Source organism: Monopterus albus, unplaced genomic scaffold (assembly GCF_001952655.1).
Source record: "Monopterus albus unplaced genomic scaffold, M_albus_1.0 scaffold155.1, whole genome shotgun sequence".
NCBI classification, from domain to species: Eukaryota; Metazoa; Chordata; class Actinopteri; order Synbranchiformes; family Synbranchidae; genus Monopterus; species Monopterus albus.
Window position 1 is genome coordinate 175348 of NW_018128035.1, and position 19459 is coordinate 194806.

The 19459-nt window shown below is 43.6% G+C and overlaps 2 protein-coding genes across 8 annotated transcripts in view; one reads left to right on the forward strand and one right to left on the reverse strand.

The window, feature by feature from the left end:
* Positions 1 to 611: 611 nt before the first annotated feature.
* On the reverse strand, positions 612 to 13682 carry LOC109968633 (deoxyribonuclease-1-like). 3 transcript variants are annotated; one of them, XM_020615029.1, is made up of 11 exons: positions 13579 to 13682; positions 10152 to 10271; positions 9613 to 9779; positions 9114 to 9202; positions 7609 to 7620; positions 4813 to 4899; positions 3885 to 3982; positions 3660 to 3772; positions 3128 to 3285; positions 2927 to 3023; positions 612 to 1821 (listed from the first exon to the last, which is right to left on the reverse strand). In XM_020615029.1, the coding sequence occupies exons 3-11, from the start codon at positions 9775 to 9777 to the stop codon at positions 1690 to 1692; spliced, it is 951 nt and encodes a 316-aa protein (XP_020470685.1). In that variant the 5' UTR covers positions 9778 to 9779; positions 10152 to 10271; positions 13579 to 13682; the 3' UTR covers positions 612 to 1689. The 3 variants fall into 3 exon arrangements, with proteins under 3 accessions (XP_020470685.1, XP_020470683.1, XP_020470686.1); XM_020615027.1 differs by having other exon boundaries at positions 9613 to 9784; positions 13579 to 13681; XM_020615030.1 differs by lacking the exon at positions 7609 to 7620 and having other exon boundaries at positions 9613 to 9784; positions 13579 to 13681.
* Positions 13683 to 13692: 10 nt separating this feature from the next.
* Positions 13693 to 19459, forward strand: part of snx21 (sorting nexin family member 21) — a 10930-nt gene continuing 5163 nt past the window's right edge. Inside the window, exons 1-6 of one of the 5 annotated variants that reach the window (XM_020615020.1) lie at positions 13693 to 13768; positions 14461 to 14681; positions 16622 to 16941; positions 17044 to 17240; positions 17596 to 17737; positions 17966 to 18131. In XM_020615020.1, coding sequence (XP_020470676.1) covers positions 16653 to 16941; positions 17044 to 17240; positions 17596 to 17737; positions 17966 to 18131 — 794 coding nt within the window. In that variant the 5' untranslated portion in view covers positions 13693 to 13768; positions 14461 to 14681; positions 16622 to 16652. Of the gene's footprint in view, positions 13829 to 14266; positions 14682 to 16621; positions 16942 to 17043; positions 17241 to 17595; positions 17738 to 17965; positions 18132 to 19459 lie in introns of those variants that run through there. The other 4 variants (XM_020615021.1, XM_020615023.1, XM_020615022.1 and 1 more) reach the window with 4 other exon arrangements.

The following is a 19459-nucleotide window of genomic DNA, read 5'->3' on the forward strand; positions in this document are numbered from 1 at the left end:
TATAGAATATTAAACAATTTCTTTTCTTTAGTTTAAATGTGACCACCATTTTAATGTCTTTAAAGCACTTTGGTCAACGTCGGGTTTTAATACATTTTAATCATCTTCACTACAATTGACGATCTCTGCCTGGAGGAAACTAGCGCTTCTTCCTCGTTGGTGGAAAAAGTTGTTGCTAGACCTCCAACAACCAACTACGGGCAGAGTTGGTATGGTTGGTCTCCCGTCGGTAGCAATGGAAACCAAATACCCTACATTTAGTGAAGGACTCTCCTTAAGTACGGTTTTGAGGTATTTGTGCTTTACCCAAGTGTTAAACTCCACATCGTTGTGTTTTTGACCGTTGGTCAGACAAAAACAACGTGAATATGTTAAATTTGGCTTTAGGACTCCATTGCCCCCATTTCTGACATTTTAAAGACCAATCAGCTACTACACAACACAATTCCTATAATTCATTATTAGTTGGCAATTTAATAAAGCAACCTGTAAATAAATGGATTAAAACTTGCTAAACTACCAGGAGACAGCCTACACAATACTACTGTGCCAGTGTTGTTCAGAGACCTAATTTAATTATTTTCCAAAATAATCACATCTGAGAATAGAAATCTTCCAGAAACATTTTATAAAAATGTGTGTCTATGTAATATGGCCTGGCTTTAGAGCAGTCAACAGGTAGCATGCAATGACAATATCATAAATATTAAAAAAAAAGACTTTACTGAATCTTTTAAAAAACACCTTAAACACATTCCAGCTATTTATATCAGTTTCTGTACAGAGTGGAACAGGCTTAAGGTGGCAACACACAAATGATGGAAAACATTTCTCTAAAAATCAACAACAGGTTTCTTATTCACCTGCTAAAAAGTGTTAAAGGAACAATCCATTCATGTTGTGTAAAATCTTTACGAAGAGAAAACTAGAAAAATAAATCCCAAGCTGTAATACACTGCAGTGGTAACAGTTCATTTCAAGTCCCTTTAGGTTGGCATGTCAGCAGTAAATCATGTAATCAATGGTTTATAGCAGATTAACGTGTTTGGCCACACTAACATCTAGATGTGGAGGCTGCTGTATAAACAGGCAATGAAAGACAATATAACATCAAATATGTCTTCAGAAGAAACATAATTGCTGACAAATACTGTACATTAACACTTAAATAACCTTACACTTGTAAACTGGTGCCTGTTATAAACCATTTCTTAAATGTTTGTACAATATTCTGGTTATAAATGTTAAATATTGGGACTTAAAGCAGAGTACCAGTGGTTTTCTGGGAGTCTGAGGCACAAAATTGGCTGATTTAAAAGTCTATGTGCTGTGATTATGACTGTGTGATAGTGTCACTGTTATCATCAACTCCTTCACTTTGTCTGAGCCAGGTTTCACAGTAGAAAAAATAAAAAAAGCCTGAAAAGTAGTGGTAAAGCACATCACAGTGTTTTAAGTGTTTGCAGCACTGGCTGATTTGTTCACCGTTTCACTGCATTTTAGTACTTTTGATTCCTGAGAGAAAAAACAGCAGGAACATATAAATCCCTTAAAGCACATGTGTCAATTCATTCTAAGAAAAGAAAAAAGACAAACACAGAAGTTCACCACTAAGGCAGGTGAACTGATAATTAGCCCCCCCTAGTGATCAGAGACTGGACATGCAGGTGAACAGACTCAATCAGACGATCACAGAGCAGACATGAAGGACTGCATGAGCGCAGACACACTGAGCAGGATCAGAAGGGGCGTGATCTGAGGCAGAAGGGCGGAGCTCTTTAGTGTCACCTCCACAGGGAAGTGGTCACTCACCTCCAGCACCTGGCAGACAGAAGCAGTAAGAGTGCTGTTGTTTCTGTGCAACCTGACACACATTTGAAATAACAAAGATCCAAGTTTTAACTGTTGTCTTAGATGGAAATGGTCCAATTAATAAAAGAGGTGATTATCTGACATGTCCAACATGTTTAGTCTGATTAATCTCTGTTGTTCACTCTGTTTAACACTTTGGATTTTAAAGAGATATAGCACAGTATAATGTAGTTCAAATGTTTACTCTAGATGTATATAACCTGCCTATGTTCGCACTCTGCTGTATGCATTTCCAAAACCACGTTTGAATTTGAGAAGAAAAGATAATGAGGATTAACTGGTCTGTTAAACTAAGTCAAAGAAAAGGATTGAGCAGCTAACATTAGCCTAAACACTGACATAGCCCCATCCAGCTAACATTAGCCTGAACACTGACGTAGCCCCATCCAGCTAACATTAGCCTGAACACTGACGTAGCCCCATCCAGCTAACATTAGCCTGAACACTGACGTAGCCCCATCCAGCTAACATTAGCCTGAACACTGACGTAGCCCCATCCAGCTAACATTAGCCTGAACACTGACGTAGCCCCATCCAGCTAACATTAGCCTGAACACTGACGTAGCCCCATCCAGCTAACATTAGCCTGAACACTGACGTAGCCCCATCCAGCTAACATTAGCCTGAACACTGACGTAGCCCCATCCAGCTAACATTAGCCTGAACACTGACGTAGCCCCATCCAGCTAACATTAGCCTGAACACTGACGTAGCCCCATCCAGCTAACATTAGCCTGAACACTGACGTAGCCTCATATAGCTAACGTAGCTTCATCCAGGAGCAGCTCCCACACAGTCCTGAATGGAGCTTCTTCTTATGGAATTTTTAACGCCACAGATTTATTTAGCTAGCAAATAAATTCAGGCACTTAACAGTCGCTTACACATGCAGGTAGTACGCTAATTAGCCAGAATATGCTAATGTTTGCATCTTATAAATGATTTAATCTGTTTATACTTTCGCTGTTGTTCTAGTTTTTGTGAAGACTAAAAGAGAAATACAAACACAAAAACAATCTGTCTTTTAAAAACAGTCCAAAGCAGACAGTCATACCTTGGTATTGGGGATTTTGAACTCTTTGGCTAAGTTGAAGACCTGTGCTGAAAATGGGATGATCGCCTCCAGGAAGGGCTGCCCGTACACCACAATCCTGATGCACACACAGACCCACAAAATAAAGAAAAATGGTGACACCTGTTGGTAAAATACATAAATGCAAAACCTTGTTTTCTCTGCCATCTCTCCTGCACATACCTGTCATAAGCACAGCTGACCTTGCCCATGACGGTGGTGTCCACTTTGTCTCCGATCAACCACGTGAAATTGGTGTTGGTGAACAGTCTGATGTTTATCTTGTCAGATCGGGTCACGTAGGCACAGGCGGCGTGGAAATCTCCCAGGAACATCACATTCTGCACGTGAACAGATAAACATGTCACATTCACTCCGAGTGGTTTCTGTTTTACCTCTGGTGGCACAAAATAACAGATATGATGCGACATCTGAGAATAGAGACCAGAGTTGCTGCTTTCTTGTTGACAAACATTTACCGAAGTGCTTTGATGTGATTATGCTGTGCGCATGATTAGTTAGCTACCAAATGATCACCCCTCGGGAACGATGTGTTCCACTAAGCAAATTATGGGGAAAGAACAGTTAAGAATGAACTTTTTTTATAAGAGAGAGTTGAAGACAGTGCATGTAATGAGGCTTAGGGCTCTTCTATGATAGTACAACTGTTGCATCTTTAACCTGTCGGTCTCCCTATCAAATTACACTTCCTTACCTTGTTGTTCCATTTCTTGATGACTGCCTGAAAGACTTCGTAAAGTTGGTCGATTTCCTGGACGGCCCGATCAGGGTCACTGTGCAGAGGCACTAAAATGAAATCCTTGATTTCTGTGGAACAGAAAGAAGAACACATTACACATTGGACTGTATGATATACAAAACGTTTCTGTACGTTTTTCAGTTCCTAAGCTAGTTCACTTGTTTTTCTCTGTCTACTGACCAGTTTTATTGCTGTGGAACTGAACGACAAACGGCGGTCTCACGAAAGACTGGTTGTTCTCGTACTGGTACCGACCCGTCACAGCCACTGACTGGGCCCTGTTTGGAGAGGAGGACAGGTCATATGGTGGCAGCAGAAGGAACGTTACTGCCAATATAAACCTAAAAAAGTAAAGGTGGAGTAAAGGTTGGATTTCCCAACGGGATCAATAGAGTCTGATGGTTCTACTGGATTTGGTTTGATTCATCTGATTCTGGAAAGGAACTGAAGTTATCAGGTACATGTAGTACAGTAAAACGTATGTAGTGAAGTCTAAGTATGAAGTAACAGAATATGGAAATACTCAAGTACAGTACTTTAATAAATGTTCTTTATTTCCATCATCATTTTTAGCCTTGTAAAAAGCTAAACCCCGACTGGAAACCACCCAGGTTTGTCCAGATGCGATTCTGTGTGATTAAAGAGTTACAGGTTTATGATGCCTGAGAGGTTTCGTTTCAGTTCTTCCCCCTCAGATGACGACAGAACCCTTCCACAGCTGTGCCTTGGGAAAGGTACGTTTGTTTTCTAATCCAGCGTACCCACTTTGGGCTGTTGCAGTGCTGGAAGGGGGTGGCTGTTAGGAGCACGAGTTTCAAAATATAGTCCCATTTTATTAACTTTCCCCTAGTACAGATCAAACCATGAAGTAAAAATACCATGATGAGAAATCCCCCTTATATTACATTTTCTCCTTCACACAGTCAGTGTTGGTCAGTCAGTGAAACTACAACATGCAGATATCTCTCTCTCTCTCTAAAAATATTTCTTGTCATTTCTCTTCCACTGTACTTTATCTTTAACAGTCAGTATATTATTAAAATGTTATTCCACAATGAAAATAGCCGGTGGGTTCTGTGGACAACTCGATGACAGTGCTGGGTCTTACCTGTAGAGGAAAACATACTGCTGCATGTCAGCAGAAGAGTTTCCTAGACTCCCACTGGACACAGACTGGTAGCGGTACTTGTCACGCCTCAACACAAAATACAGACAAAGAGAAACTGCTGATTACTAAAACAAAGAAGAGACAGCAACACAACACAGAAGCAGTGTGCACAGGCCCACAAGAATTTGGAGAGTTTCCACAGAGATAACCATCGGTTGGCATCATTTAAGAACACCTACTAATGTTCCGATGATATTTTGAGAATCCCAGAGACTCCAGCTGTCTGCACAATTAAAAAAAAAAAAAAACCTGATTCCTAAGCTATGACTGTTTGCTGCTCAGGTAGCCAGCAGGCCTTCGTCTTTGTTTTGATTCAGAAACAGTCGGCGCCAGGGGACAGAACAACGTGAAGTGCTTTTAAAAGACCTTCTGCATTTGTCAAACACTGCCTGTTGAAAAGCTTTTAGAAAACCAGATGGTTACCTCTGTGACCCACGTGTATGCGGACACACAAGGGGCACAAACTGGGGCTAATCAGGAGCTACACTTTGTGCTGCGGGTCACTGAACAAGACTTGGTGTTAAGACTTGATTACTGTGCTTCATATCAATGTGTTTCACATTATTGTCCTATCAAAGGTCAATTCTGATTTAGTTTTCATGGTAAAAAAAACAAAACAGGTCGGCAAATATTTGTTGTGCTATTTCACTTTACTTTGTCCACTCAGATCTACCCAGACGTGATGTCAAGCCTCGTTTTCAAATCTTACCACCACCAGTGTCAGAAATGTTCAAAATCAACTTTCTTATGGTTTCAAGTTGCAATTTTTAAACTTATACTAAAATAAATAAACCCACAAAATTATTCATAAAAATCTTTGAACTCATTTCCCCCACCCCCAAAAAGGCGTGTTTGAGTGCATTTGTGTGTTGACACTGCAGCACCTCAACAATATTTAAACTTATAAAAAATTGAGTTTGCTTACATTTCCTGCCAGTTCCTGTACATCTAAGTTTCTTAAACACAACGCCATTACAGCCACCCAAAGCCCTGATTTATGATTCGCTGACAGTTAAAGGGTGGGGCCCATCAATCCATCACCAGCTGCTGCAGGTTCTGCTTTTGGTTGACAACGCTGAAGCTAAAGTGGCCTCGCTGTTGGGACACAAACTAACCAAATACATTTTCTTATGTACAGTTTTGATGTACCTTGAGTATTTTCACTGGATTTACTCGGTGATATTTATCTGACAGTTTAACGTACCAGCGACCTTGAAGGTAAAGGTTTTACATAAAAATGAAAGTTAAAACTAGCTCCAGTCTGAGAAGCTCCAATGATAAAATGCTGCTTACACACTGGTACGTCAATAGTTATCGTTTAATAATGTCAGATATAAAAACATATCAGTCTCGGGGGACATATTTCACTGCACTTTTACTTTTGATACTTTGGTAAATGAACTGCACTTAGACACATTTCTACCTTACCTGGACAAAGTGCTTTACAGATTCACCCACTCTCACCCCGATGGCAGCTTTAAGTACATTTAGCCAATTATAATTGCAGACATTTTACTTGCAACAGCATCTCTACACTGTGATATTATTACTTTTACTTAAGTAAAAGGTCTGAGTACTTCTTTCACCACCGGACCAGCCCCAGTTAGCTCCAACATTAGCCCTTGGATATTTTCCCTTAAAATGACCTGTTTGACAAGAAGTTTCCCACCGAGCCACACGTGCACAACAAGCTGCATTTAGACAATAATCAAATAAGCACTGTAGAAATAATGTTTCACATCCCATGAGAATTAGTGATTCACACCCTCAGAACTGTCCCGGAGCACCAGTGGGCAAGCAGTTGGTAAGTAAACCTTACAAATCCCATGCTCCCATTAGCATTAACAACTGGGTAACATCTCACAAGCCAACGAGCACACTGGACCACAACCACCAGAGATTGTTAATAATTATTCACCAACATCTGACTGTTCCCTGTTGGATGTCACCACAAGACAGCAGCTGCCTGCTAAGCTAAGAAGACACTTGTTCCAGTAACTGGGGTTAAACTGGCCCATTTCTAATGTGAAGCCAAAAGATGGCGTATACTCTGTACAGGCTTACATATGTGAGTACAGCATCATTAAATGTATGGATTCATACTTTTATCTGGACATTTTTAATCGTGGGTTTAGTTCTAGACAGAGAGAAGATTGGTTGAAAACTATGCTCCAGCAGAGCATAGTAAATAGGTTTACAGCTATTCAAACTGCATTCACCAGGATCTTTAACTGCTGTTGATTCTGATGATCAGATTCCAAATCATCCTTAAGGATCAAAATGAGAAATGTCTGAACACACTATGCTGTTCACAGCAGACTGACTGGGTGGAACGTGGCGTCCCTCAAGGGTTAATACTTGGTCTACCACCTTTCTGTGTACTTATGCTGCATGTGCAGTTTGTATACAGTATGATACTGCACACTGTTCATTGTTCTCCTGACAATACATCTGTGTATATGATTTGTGGAAATGTCGTGAAATCCAGTGTTGCTTGTGTAAAAGCCTAGAAACCAGTATTTTAAATGACAGTTTCATACTAAAATAATTAATAAACCTCTGCAACTCGACTTTTCCTCTAGTCTGATCTGCTGAGACGGTGCTCATTGACAGTCTGGGAGATTATAGTAGTACTTCTCCAAAATAAAGTGTTACCCATTATTAGAAGCATTAGGGTTAGTACAGAGAGGATGATTGATCATGGTTAGATTATCATGCTCAGAAAATCCACTGTACCTGATAAATCTCCTGTTGGAGGCAGACACGTGATGATCACCATGTTGTATGAACATACATGATGTGGTTACAGCAAAGTTTATGTTAGTGTTTGAGTACAGACACATTTAAACACATCTAAAAGACTTTCAGTCTTTTTAGAAATAGCCAAATTCAAACATACAAACATCAGCTACAACCAGCTAAAAATATTAACAAAGACGTTTGGATATAAGTAAAAGTGGTGCAGGTGTGTTTTTAATGTACAAACTCGCTGTTCAAAAATGGCCTTTCTGTAAATTTTGCCAAGAAGTGGAACAAGTCTTTGCACTTTCTAATAACACACCATTTGAAAGGATTTATAAAGTCGTAGCATAACTATGTATTATTAGACATTAAATTGTTGTCACTGAATTTTTAATTGTAACTTGACTGAATCGAAATCGTACACACCATGTCATGCATCGAATCGATGGTCCTGTCCCTACTGGAAACATTAAACAGCTGACAACCCAAAACTTGGTTTAAAACTTTATAAAGCACAAAATGACATTAAACATTAAAACCCCTTATAAAGATTAAAGGACTTTTTCATTTTACCAAACAACCTTAAAGGTGCAGTGTGTAAGATCTAAAAGGATTTGCTATTAGAAACAGGCTATAGCGTCATTATGTGTAATCACCAGAAAATACGAATCATTGTGTTTTCTTTATCTTAGAAAGAGCCTTTTATATCTACAGAGGAGCGGGTCCCCTGTCACGGAGGCTGTCATGCTGAGCTCTCATGTGTTCTACAGTGGCCCTGAACAGACAAACCACATACTGGTGTGAATTTTGCGTTTTCATGTGTAAGTAGAAGCCTGGATTTAGAGACAGTTGGAAAACAAAAAGTTGTAATGTTAGAAATAAGAGGAAGCACTGTCATAAATGGACCATAGTTAAACACAAGAAAAAGGTAGTGTGAATCCCTGTGGTCGGGGAAGCAAAGACACAAAGAAGCGGGACAACTGGGGTCAAATGAACCGTCCATTGCAAAAACTCGGTCAAGACAGCCACTTTTGTTGCACTTCCTTTCATGCAATTACAATAAGGGGGTTTGGAGCAGCCAAGATGGAGGAGTCTGACTGAATGTTTACCAATAGGCCTAACAAATAAAATGGCATTACTGCAAATCTTAAAATGTGTATATTCAGCCTTCTTTAAAATTGCACTGCAGTCACGTGAGCCGCTGTTAGTTTTTGCTTGGTCAAGTCGGCAGCACTCATTTTCCAACTGTGCAATGTGTCTGACATTTACATTAATTGCTGTGAAGCGGCTGTTGAACACGATGCATGAAGGCTTCGCTCACTGGGTCCCACATACTGCACCTTTAAAGCATTTCTGATTACTGGTTAAAGCACTAGCCAGCTCTTCCCAGTGTTCTTTAAAACCACTTGCTCCCTGCTGCAGACTCATACTCTTCCAGAGAACTACAGTCTGAAGCAGAGGTCAGCCAGTGTGACCTGGCTCGATAGTTTCTGCTGTACCTGTTGAGGGATGACAGCAGACTATTGATGGCCTCGCCGGTGGGATCCACCACGTTCTGCAGGAGACAGATGTCACAGCGAGAGACGACCTGCACGCAGACACAGAGCGTTGGACCACGGGTTCATAGCACTTAATCTACAGAAAGGTTTGCCATCAGAACACCAGGCTAACACTACAGCTCACATATGACTAAGGTACTAATCAAATACTGACTGGTTAAATTGATACATAAGTGCAAGAAAACAAGACTTAAGGGAACAAGGGAGTAACAGTTGGACATTTCAGTGCAAAGAGGAAATAAACAAAGTATGTTGTCATCCTTCTGAGCCAGACACAGTTATCCAACATGAATGTGAAGTAATACAAATAAAAAACAGCTGCATCCCAAAACAAACTGCTGTAAAATATACTGTGTATCTGCCTTTTAGTAAGTGGGAACGATACGTTCACAGCAGGAGGAAATGAAAGAAGAAGTCTAGGACAGATGGCGTTTCCTACCCGTGTCAGAGTGTATCTGATTCTGTGGTTTGCCATTTTGTTGGGGCCGAAACGCTGCACATTGTAGGAGCAGATCCTGAATCCTGAAACTGTTGCTGTCCCCACAAAGAGCGTGAGGGAAGAGAAGAGGAGGAAGAGAGGAAGAGAAGGACAGCGCCACCTCATGGCTGGACTGGGGAGAAAGCAAAAACACACCCATGAATCCATGTGAAACCTGGTTTCATGTGCAGAGTCCACAATAAAACAACAGCTTGTGAAGACAAAGTTCATCTTTGTTGTTCAGTGTCTGACCAGACAGTTAACACTAAGGCTAATTCGCGCTAGTGTGTGCATATGCACCAGCTCCTGCCAGCGTTCGAACGCACCTCCTCCTCAACGTTGCAGGACAGAAAAACGCTGCACACAGTCCACACAGTTGCAGCAGCGTTAGCAGCTACTTTGGAGTGCAGAACATACAGTGCATGTGCAGAGCAGCTGACTGCAGAGTACCACCGACCAATTCCTTGTCCAGCATGTGTAGGGTATCATGTGGTCTTTACCTTATGGTTCGGTGATAGGAGTGCTGTCCGGTGTCTCCAGGAAGACAGCTACTTTGGCACCAATCTCTGTCGGTCCCTCAGAGCTGGATGGTCGACTTGTCCCACTTTGGACACCAAGTTCTGTTGTGGAATCAACAAAGAGGCTTTCAAGTTGTCTTTGTGTTTTATTAAGCAAATCAGGCAAAAGCATAAACACACTACCAGTATGCTGATCGATCAAGGGGTCGCCCAGAGCAATAAAAGAAAGAGGAGTGTGTGTATAAAGTGTGCATGTGTAGAAACTGAACCTGTGTGGAATGTCTGGGAGAGAAAAAGAAGGTTATGAGGTACAAATACAAAGACAGCATGAGTATTTATATTTCCATGACAGGAAACAAACTCACATGACAAACACCTCGAGTCCTCAGTGACCCCCAGACACAAGAGGCCAGTGGGGGGAAGCTACTAGGAAACACTGGCCTGATTACATCTGTTCTCTGGAATCAGAAACTGAGGCGGTAGAAAGAGGTTTTACAAGAGAAACAACACATGTGCTGCCAACCAGCAGGGAAATGTTTAACGCCACCTGCAGCAGGAAGGTCAGCGTGCGACTTAATAGTTAAACTCTCATTGTGTAACTGGTCAACTCTATCTGGCTAAGACACGGACAAGGGAGAGAGAAAGTGAAGGTTTGACTGGTTTGGTGGAGGGCGAGTGTGTTCAGACCTGAGGGGCTATGAGTGAGCAAAACAGAGAGAGAGCCCCAAAAACAGAGCGCACGCTCGCTGTGACACATCCCCCTGCAGTCGCGTTTACCTCCCTCTGAAAAACTGCAAACATGGAGCTGAATTCATTATTTAAATTTAGTCTGTCACATGACAACAGACATGTACACGAATCACAAGAGCATCTTCAACCCACAGCGAGGTCACTGGGGCCGAGCTGGTCTTAGAGAGTAATCCCACATCTTTAAAGTATGCCTGTTTTCCCTACTGGACATCTCAGGTAGAGACCAGAGTTAAACTGGAATTACCATTTTGTCACAACCAGTGTAAGGTACAGATGTCAGTGACCTTTGACCTTTCACCACCAAGATCTACTCCATTCATCCTAGAATCTAAGTGGATGTTTGAACAAATTCCACCAAGGCGTTCGTGAGAATGAACCAGACGGACGGAGGGACAGACACCCTGAAAATACGTCTCTGTCGGCGTGGAGGCATGACAACAAATAAACTTACACATACGTAAACATTTTTGGTTTTACTTTTGATTACAACATTTTACTGTCATTATTTTATTTGCCATCATATCCTGTTTATTTTACCAGGTTCTGCCTCCGTGGCGGCCACAGCCCCGACCGGCCGCGTTGTGTTTCTGGGCTGTGTGTCCGTCCCACTCTTGTGAACGATATCTCAGCGACACCTGGAGGGAATTTCTTCAAATTTGGCACAAACATTCACTTGGATTCAAGGAGGAACTAGTGAGATTTTGGTGGTCAAAGGTCACAATAGCTCACATTACCAAAAAAATAAAGTTAAAAATGTGACACTTTTCATCTCCACTGTGCATGTATAAAAAATGCTGAACTTTTAATCTACAAGTCTCCAGGTGAACAAACTGGTCCAACCACGGAGGGGACGTGACGTGCACTCAGGTTAGACAGCAAAAGAAGAAGTTTCTACGGTGGCTTCTAGCTGCTATTAATAAATAAGGAACATGGAGATCGCATCAACATGAAACTCTTACTTACAGCCGTCAGATTTGCTCCCACACAGACGTTTAGTCAGTTTCAATGCTCCTCGGCTCCACCCGGGCCTAGGGGTGGCGGAACCGGTAGAACAACTTCAGTTCAAACACTTGGTGTGACGTTCACACACCAGTCTGCACAAGTATTTAAACCACTACAAAATATATTGTATTTACTCGGGTACAACAGCTGGTCTGTCAGAGCTGTCTGTGGTACAATCCCACATTTTAACATAGCACTGCACAGGGGTTGGACACAATAACAAGCACACGTGTGCAACACAATGTCATCCCCATGTTAAAACCTGTTCTGACTCTCCAACGTCTATGTCATTGTCAAATGAATGTCTTGGACTCTTCTTCAGACAAAACAAAACATTTAAAGATGTTGGGGAGATTCTGAAGGCAACTGGGCCAAGTTTCTTATGTGGAACTGCCAAAAGATTTATCAAAATACTTGGCTGACAAATCAGCCTACGCGGGAAGCAAGGAAAAGATACGAGAAGGACACACACCCCGTCCTCTGGCCCTCCATCGAAGCACCCAGTCACTAACTGATTTCAGATAAAGGGGGGGTCCATAATGGACTTCTGCTCCTGTGAATCCTCACTCATGGCTCCTCCAGCAGCCTCCGGGCCAGACACTAGAGCCTTGATCGTCACTTGACAGGAACAGCTTCCGGGTTGAGTGAGAATCAAGGAGGAAGGAACGATCACATGGGAGATCTGGGGCATATCCTCTATATATCATCAGCATTTCAGTGGATTACTGCACCAGCTGCTGTCCAGGCCGGATGACACACGTCTTAACTACTCTCCAAACATCTGCCTTTTCTTTTACAGGTACAGATCTAAGCAGTGCTCAGGTACAAGCGCTCGACACAGCAAATAAGCCACTCAGTTGTGTCACTGCACACGTGACCAGGCCATCAGCAGTGAGCATTACAAACTCCTGTGCCACCCTTTACATATGTGCACACACAGTCAAATGGGAAACTGTGTCCAAACCTTAGAATTAACATTTCTACACACGAAGTTCACAACTCACAACTAGTTTCAGTGTTCACTGGTGACTTTGTCTCAGTGTGCCGGTTAAGACCAGAGTCAGGAATTAACGGACCCGGTTCATCTGGAACGCCAAGTGGACTTCACATACAGGGACGGACCCGGTTCATCTGGAACACCGGTCCACTTCACATACAGGGACGGACCCGGTTCATCTGGAACACCGGTCCACTTCACATACAGGGACGGACCCGGTTCATCTGGAACACCGGTCCACTTCACATACAGGGACGGACCCGGTTCATCTGGAACACCGGTCCACTTCACATACAGGGCCAATTAAAATCAGCCCCTTCAAACGCCCTAAAAGTCTCACCCCGCTGAGCCCTTGTACATTCAACAGAGCGGCCAAATAGTGAATTTAGTAAATAACATGCTCATAAAAAGTTGGGGGGCTGAACTCGAGCAAACCTCGACGGGGGATCCCGTCAAACGCTGCTCCACCCCGACGCCACGGTAGTGATGAACCATAACACAGTTTGCCACTCATTTACTCTGGGCCACACACACCCAGGCTTCAACAGCACTTCTTCAAACGTTTAAACACTCAAACACAATAAGAAGACACTGAGCAGACCCAGCAGCTCTTACTGGTCCGGGCCCACTACAGAGCGCTGGTACTGCTGGTTTTCTTACCAGTTCAGGTGAGTGGAGCGTCGAAACGGTTCTACAGCTGAAGCTCTGCTGTCTGTTCTCCTGCTACTGCAGGGTGGACACTCTTCACCTGCTGGTGTCACCTTCCAGGTTGACCACGCCCTCTAATTGTGTTGCCTTCAAGGACTGTGGGAATACAGGATGGCTGTCTTTTATTAATCGGCTTTCTCAGGTGGGTCAATTTGGATTTCATTCTTTTTTTGAAAATTTGAAGACACCAAATAGAAGACAGGTATGAAACATTTTTATATCATCTAATATCACATTATGCTGCTTTTGAGTTGTACTGGTAGAAGCGGAAGAACAGGATGACACACGGTTGCTCAACAATTTGTCGCAGCGATTAAACGCTGGTTTGAACATGTCCTGTGTAAATGCCAAGATTTCATAATCAGACACTGAGCCCCACTTTCCAACCCAGTCTGTCATCCTCATTCAGTAATGTGTCCCCTCACTGTTATTAAATCGGTTCATGAAATTCTCTTTTGAGGCTTCATGTTGCTGCATATTAACTTGACTTCTAGGAAATCATTTCATCATTTTGATTTGCGTAATTGAAACAGTCTATTGTTTGTTTGACACATTTGTGTCATAATCTCTGTGGTTTGGTGTTTACACCTGGGAAAAGGTGAGCTCACTGAGTTCAAAGGGTGATGACTGGGCTTTATTGCACTGATGCAGGTGTTTGCTGAATGTGCATAAAGTGCAGTGAATGATTCATCAACACATTTGTGTAGAGCTCTGCATGAAAAAGTTAAATGTGTGAGCCGTGTGTTTGAGTAGGGGGAAGCAGTTACAGTGTGTTCACATTAGGGGAGAAGTGTAAAGTCAGAGGCTCACTGCCCACTGGTGTCCTGTGCACAGTAGCACACAACAGCACACAACAGCATATGGGGAGTGTCCGACATGCGAGCTGCCTCCTCCAGGCTGTAGCCGAGGAGAGCTCCAGGAATCAGGATACAGGCAGTCAGCTGGAAACACCCACGGGACAGATCAGCTCGGAGGTCCTCACCGGAGCTTCAAACCTCACCTGTACCTGTGGACATGGATTAACAGGGGCGGAGACAGTCCGTTTCAAGCCCAGGGTGAGTTGTCCGAACCTCAGAGGGCTGGGTTAGGGTCCGTTTCATATCCGCAGCAACTCACCAAGAGTAACCAAAGTTGTTAGCTTGTGTGCTAGCTTTACAGCAGTGAGCTAGCGGTTTGAGCCTTTAGCTCCCAGCACCTCGTCCGGTCACTGACAGAAACAGGACTGTCCAGTTTTAAACCGAGCGGAGATGGATGATCAGGAGCCGTGAGAGGTGGCTTCACGCACGGGCAGTGCTGGTTAGCTAGTTAACTAACTGTCGTCGGTAACGTTATCATGTCACCACCAACTCACTGACTAGCTGGTTAAGTTTAACTGGTGAAGTTGGCAGCTTGTTTGCTGGCGGTGTGAGCCGTGATCCGCACAGGAAGTTTCCCTGAACCATGTCCACGGAGTTCAAGTTTTTCATTATGACATTTGGGAGTTAATCAGCACGGTGCTTTCAGGGACGCCTCGTACATTTCTCCTCCGCCTTACATTTATATATACCAACAGGATTTGAAAGGAAATTAAAAGTTAGGCTATTACTTTCAATTCCTTATGTGACTGTAGACTGTAAACACAATCCTGAAAACAAACCAACAGAACAACAACAAAAAACAAACCTCACCAGAAACTAGTCCAGGGACACAGTGTCATTAACTGTGACATTAGATGTGTTAATATGCATTCTGGCTGCTGCTAATACAAAACTTAGAATATTGACAAACTTGCTGAACCATTTAGTTTCAAACTGCAATGAAGAGGCTTCCACAAAGCCATAAATAGTACGTTTAACACGAATGTAAATGTAGAGTCAATCGTAGGAGCACTGTTAATCTATGTTTCTGTTATGGAGGGTGACAACAGGTCACAGCTACATTAATTATAAACCACACTGTATTCCATGTTCATGTCAGTTCAGACAGTTCTTTGTCTTTACTGATGACGGCCAGCTGTTTGTCTCCCCAATGAACACTGAAGCTGTGACTGAGGGGTCCTGAGGAAGCCGTGCACGACAAAGCCTGGCTTAGCGAGCCGGTGCATTATTAATGTGTGACATGATTTCCATTCTGCTATGTAACTGGAGCCAGCTCAGCTGGTTGCTGATGTGCATCGCTGTGTTTGTAGAGCTCAACTAGTATTTGCTGAGTGTGACCTCTCGTTTCACTGTGACGAACAGGCAGCAGTGGCCGAGTAGAAGTGCTGGATTTATTGTGTGTGTTGTGAATATTCCACTTACTACTCGTGTCTGCAGAGCCTCTGGATAGGATACATATACTGTTACATTCCCTATATTGTGGCTGCAAGTGGTGTTTTAAAAATGGACGTAAATGTTGAAAAATGCCCATCACAATATCCCAGAATCCACGGCGACGGCTCAGGCTTCCTTGGTTAGTCTAAAAACCAAGAGTGACTAAATACTAGAACTGCAACAGAAAGTTGATTCATTGATCATTTGGTTGACAGAAAAAGAATTGGCAGCCATTTTGATAACTAACTGTTTTAGTGGGTTTGTTAAGCCAAGTTTGTTAAACTGCCTGGTTCCTGTGAAATGTCAAGCTCGGATCTTTTCCTCTGATGATCTCTGGGTGTTTGACTGTCGATCAGACATTTAGAGACGTAACCTCACACTGGGAAGCTGCAACAGGCATTTTTGTTTTCTGATGTTGTATGGACTAAACAATGAATTGATAAAAAAAAAATAGCCTGCAGACCAATCAATCACAAATAATCAATAGATGCAGCCCTACGAAACATAAGGTTCTGGAGAGACATTTGTTCATTTCTGATAAGAGACTGTAGGGCCGAAGGCAAAGATTATTTTCCTTAAAAATATCATTGATGGTTATTTTCTTGAGTAATTGTTTAAATATTTCAGATTATGAAAGTCAAATCAGCTGCGAGGTGATTTATAAACAGACATCGTCAGCTCTGTGTTCCCCCATTGCTTTTCAGCCCCTCCCCTTTGTGGTGGCCAGGCAGCATCATGGCGGCCCGGCTGCTGACCCGTCTGAAGCGCTCGCTGTTTAGAGATGGTCAGGGGGCGGGTCTCGAGCAGGAAGCAGGAGGTGGACAGGAGGAGAAGGTGTTTAATGAGGATCGCTGGGAGGCGGAGCTGGCAGAGGAGGAGGAGTGTGTGACGGAGCGTCTCGGAGGGACACTGTGCTTTGACAGCGGAGGAGGAGCCGAGGACGGAGCCGAGGGCGGTGAGTCGGGGCTGGACAGTGACTCTGACTTCCTGGGGGAGTCGATGGAGGAGGGGCTCAGCAGCACAGGTGAGCTCAAGCCACAGTAACGTCACAACTTGTCATAAATTCCACGTGTTGACTCGATTAATCGCAGGTTCATCACTAACAAACAGACTTTTGTCATGGCAGACACCAGTCCTGCAGGCATGTCTCCTGTCGGACCCTCTCCCTCCTCCCTGCTGACCCAGCAGCTTCAGGAGAGCTGGAGGAACCTCCGTAGACCCGGAGCAGGAAGTCCCGTCCCGTCTGGGAGACGACTCACGGACAGCTTGTCGTTTGAGGTGACCGACGCCAGCGTGGTGTCGGACGGCTCCTCAAAATATGTGGTGAGTTCAAACACCCAGGGAAGGTTCAGCGGGAGTTCAGGCAAACATCCCACAAACAAAGCGTCACAGAGTCGAGTCCAGGATTTCAAACACAGGTCAGGTGGCTCCTGGCTCTGTGTGCTAAACCACCTGCTGACAGTAACGTACTTGGCAGTTTTGTGGTTGTTTCTTCTTCCTGTGGATCGCTGGCCACATGTGGCATCCGTTCCAGGTATTTTCAGCAGGTCTACAGGTTAGACAGCTGAGACTGTATCAGTGATATTAGACATCAGTGGGAAATGTCACTTCTGGTGTCAGTCCCTCAGAATCAGACAGTTGCTCTCACAGCTGCTGCTCTGTCGCTGCCTCTCCCCAGCTCTACACCATCCATGTGATCCAGTCCGGCGGCAGCGACAAGTCTCCGGCCATCATCACCCGCAGATACTCTGACTTCCAGCGGCTCCATGCCACACTGCGCCGTAACCATGGAGACCAGATGGAGCGCGTCTGCTTCCCACGTAAGTAGAAGTCACATCATTTATCTTAACATGAAGCCTTGGATGGTGAAGGGGAGGTTGGTGGTCCAGATCCTCAGCCTGGCCCGGTTAGTGACAACAACAGGGGAAGTCCTCATTGGGAAAAGAAATGAAAAAAAGCAACGGCAACCCGAAGGCGATTCTGCTGCCCTGGTAGCAGTCACTGCTCAAACACTGGAACCTGACCTCCTCCTGCTGTAATCTGTGCAGGAAAGAAGCTGCGTCGGAACTTTGTGGCGGAGACGATCGCCAAGAGGAGCCGGGCGTTTGAGCAGTACCTGTGTCACCTGTGTTCAGTGGCCACCCTGCGGGGGGCGCTGTGTGTCCGCCACTTCTTCTACCTGGGCGACCTGCAGACAGGACAGCTGCTCATCAGGTAACTGACACCCTGACACTGATCATCACATGAGAAGACGAATTCTACTGACACATTCTTAAAATGTGGACGTTCTGCTTTCCTCCATTTTCTGAACTTGAGTTTTAGTTATACAAGTATTTTTCTCTGATGTAGCAGCAGTTTTTCCCACCTGTGTGAGACGCTGTGGGTCTACTGAGTACTGGAAAATGGACTGTGGTTCAGAACCTCTTATCAGTACTTTAGTGGGATTCCTTTCACAACGGCTTCTAAATCAGTATAAAGCGTGACTCATCCTTTTAAGGCTGGTCCTGCTGAGGCATCGAGGAAACCAGGGAGTGAGTGTTGTCTCCTGTCCTCTCAATGCCTCTGCTCGTGTTGCTAACCTCAGAGGCTGTTGTCAAGAGAATGAACTGTGGTTTTCATTTCCTCATGTTTGCAGCTACAGTGCTTACTGCAATGAGCACAGCTTAGCCCATCAGTGAGGGAGGAAACGAGCAGTACCTGCTGATTAACCGTAATATAACTGAGTAGAAGTATGAGGGCTTTACTGTACCCACAATCAACTCTGGGTCCTGTGTTTATGTTTTGAACCCCTATGAATGAACTGGACTGTATGCAGCTGTCCAGCCTAAGGCACAGTGATTGGGAGATGAAGCTTTGGAGATTCAAACAAAGCAAGTACAGCGACATCTGGTGGTTTGTACAACTTATAGCAGCCCCAGGATTTAACCTGGGACTGAAGCATTAAAACACTGCTGATTGTAACAGGTTCACTCTCATATGTGGCACTAAAAATACTTTAAAGTATGAAAGGGGGGTGTGATGATACACTCAGCTCATGAGACAAGACCATGTTTTAACACAATTTTTAAGAAATCTTCAGTGACGAAATGTATGGTTGGAAAACAGTTTTTATTCAACTAAAAGTCACAAAATGCAAAACAGAGCAGATGCATTTTTAAATGTTTTAACTAATCACCTTGTAAAGAACGTCACTTCAGTTCTACTTCCAGAGAGTGAATTGTCACATGCAGTAAAAGACAATGTGCAAACACTGTAAAAGGTTTGGCCACAGACTCGGCTGACCGGTTTCCCTCCTGTAGGATTTTACATGACTCTATTCAGACCTTAGAACTGTGCACGAACTGTGCATGGGATTCTAACTTCATATGGGTGGAACTGATGTTTGTGTAACGCTCTGGTGGTCCTGGTGTGGGCCTAGAGCCTGAACGGCTCCAGAGCCAATGGGTTGAGGACAACTGTTTATTCGTTAGTTTGAATTACTGACTTCCAGCTGGATTTAAAAGGAAAGTGGGTACAAATTTATTTATTTATTTATTTATTTA

Coding starts and splice junctions, on each gene's coding strand:
- LOC109968633 (XM_020615029.1), bottom strand. CDS start 9,777: ATGAGGTGGCGCTGTCCTTCTCTTCCTCTCTTCCTCCTCTTCTCTTCC. Junction 9,203..9,612: donor TCAGATACACTCTGACACGG/GTAGGAAACGCC, acceptor GTCTGCGTGCAG/GTCGTCTCTCGCTGTGACAT. Junction 3,983..4,812: donor CAGTATGTTTTCCTCTACAG/GTAAGACCCAGC, acceptor CTCTCCAAACAG/GGCCCAGTCAGTGGCTGTGA.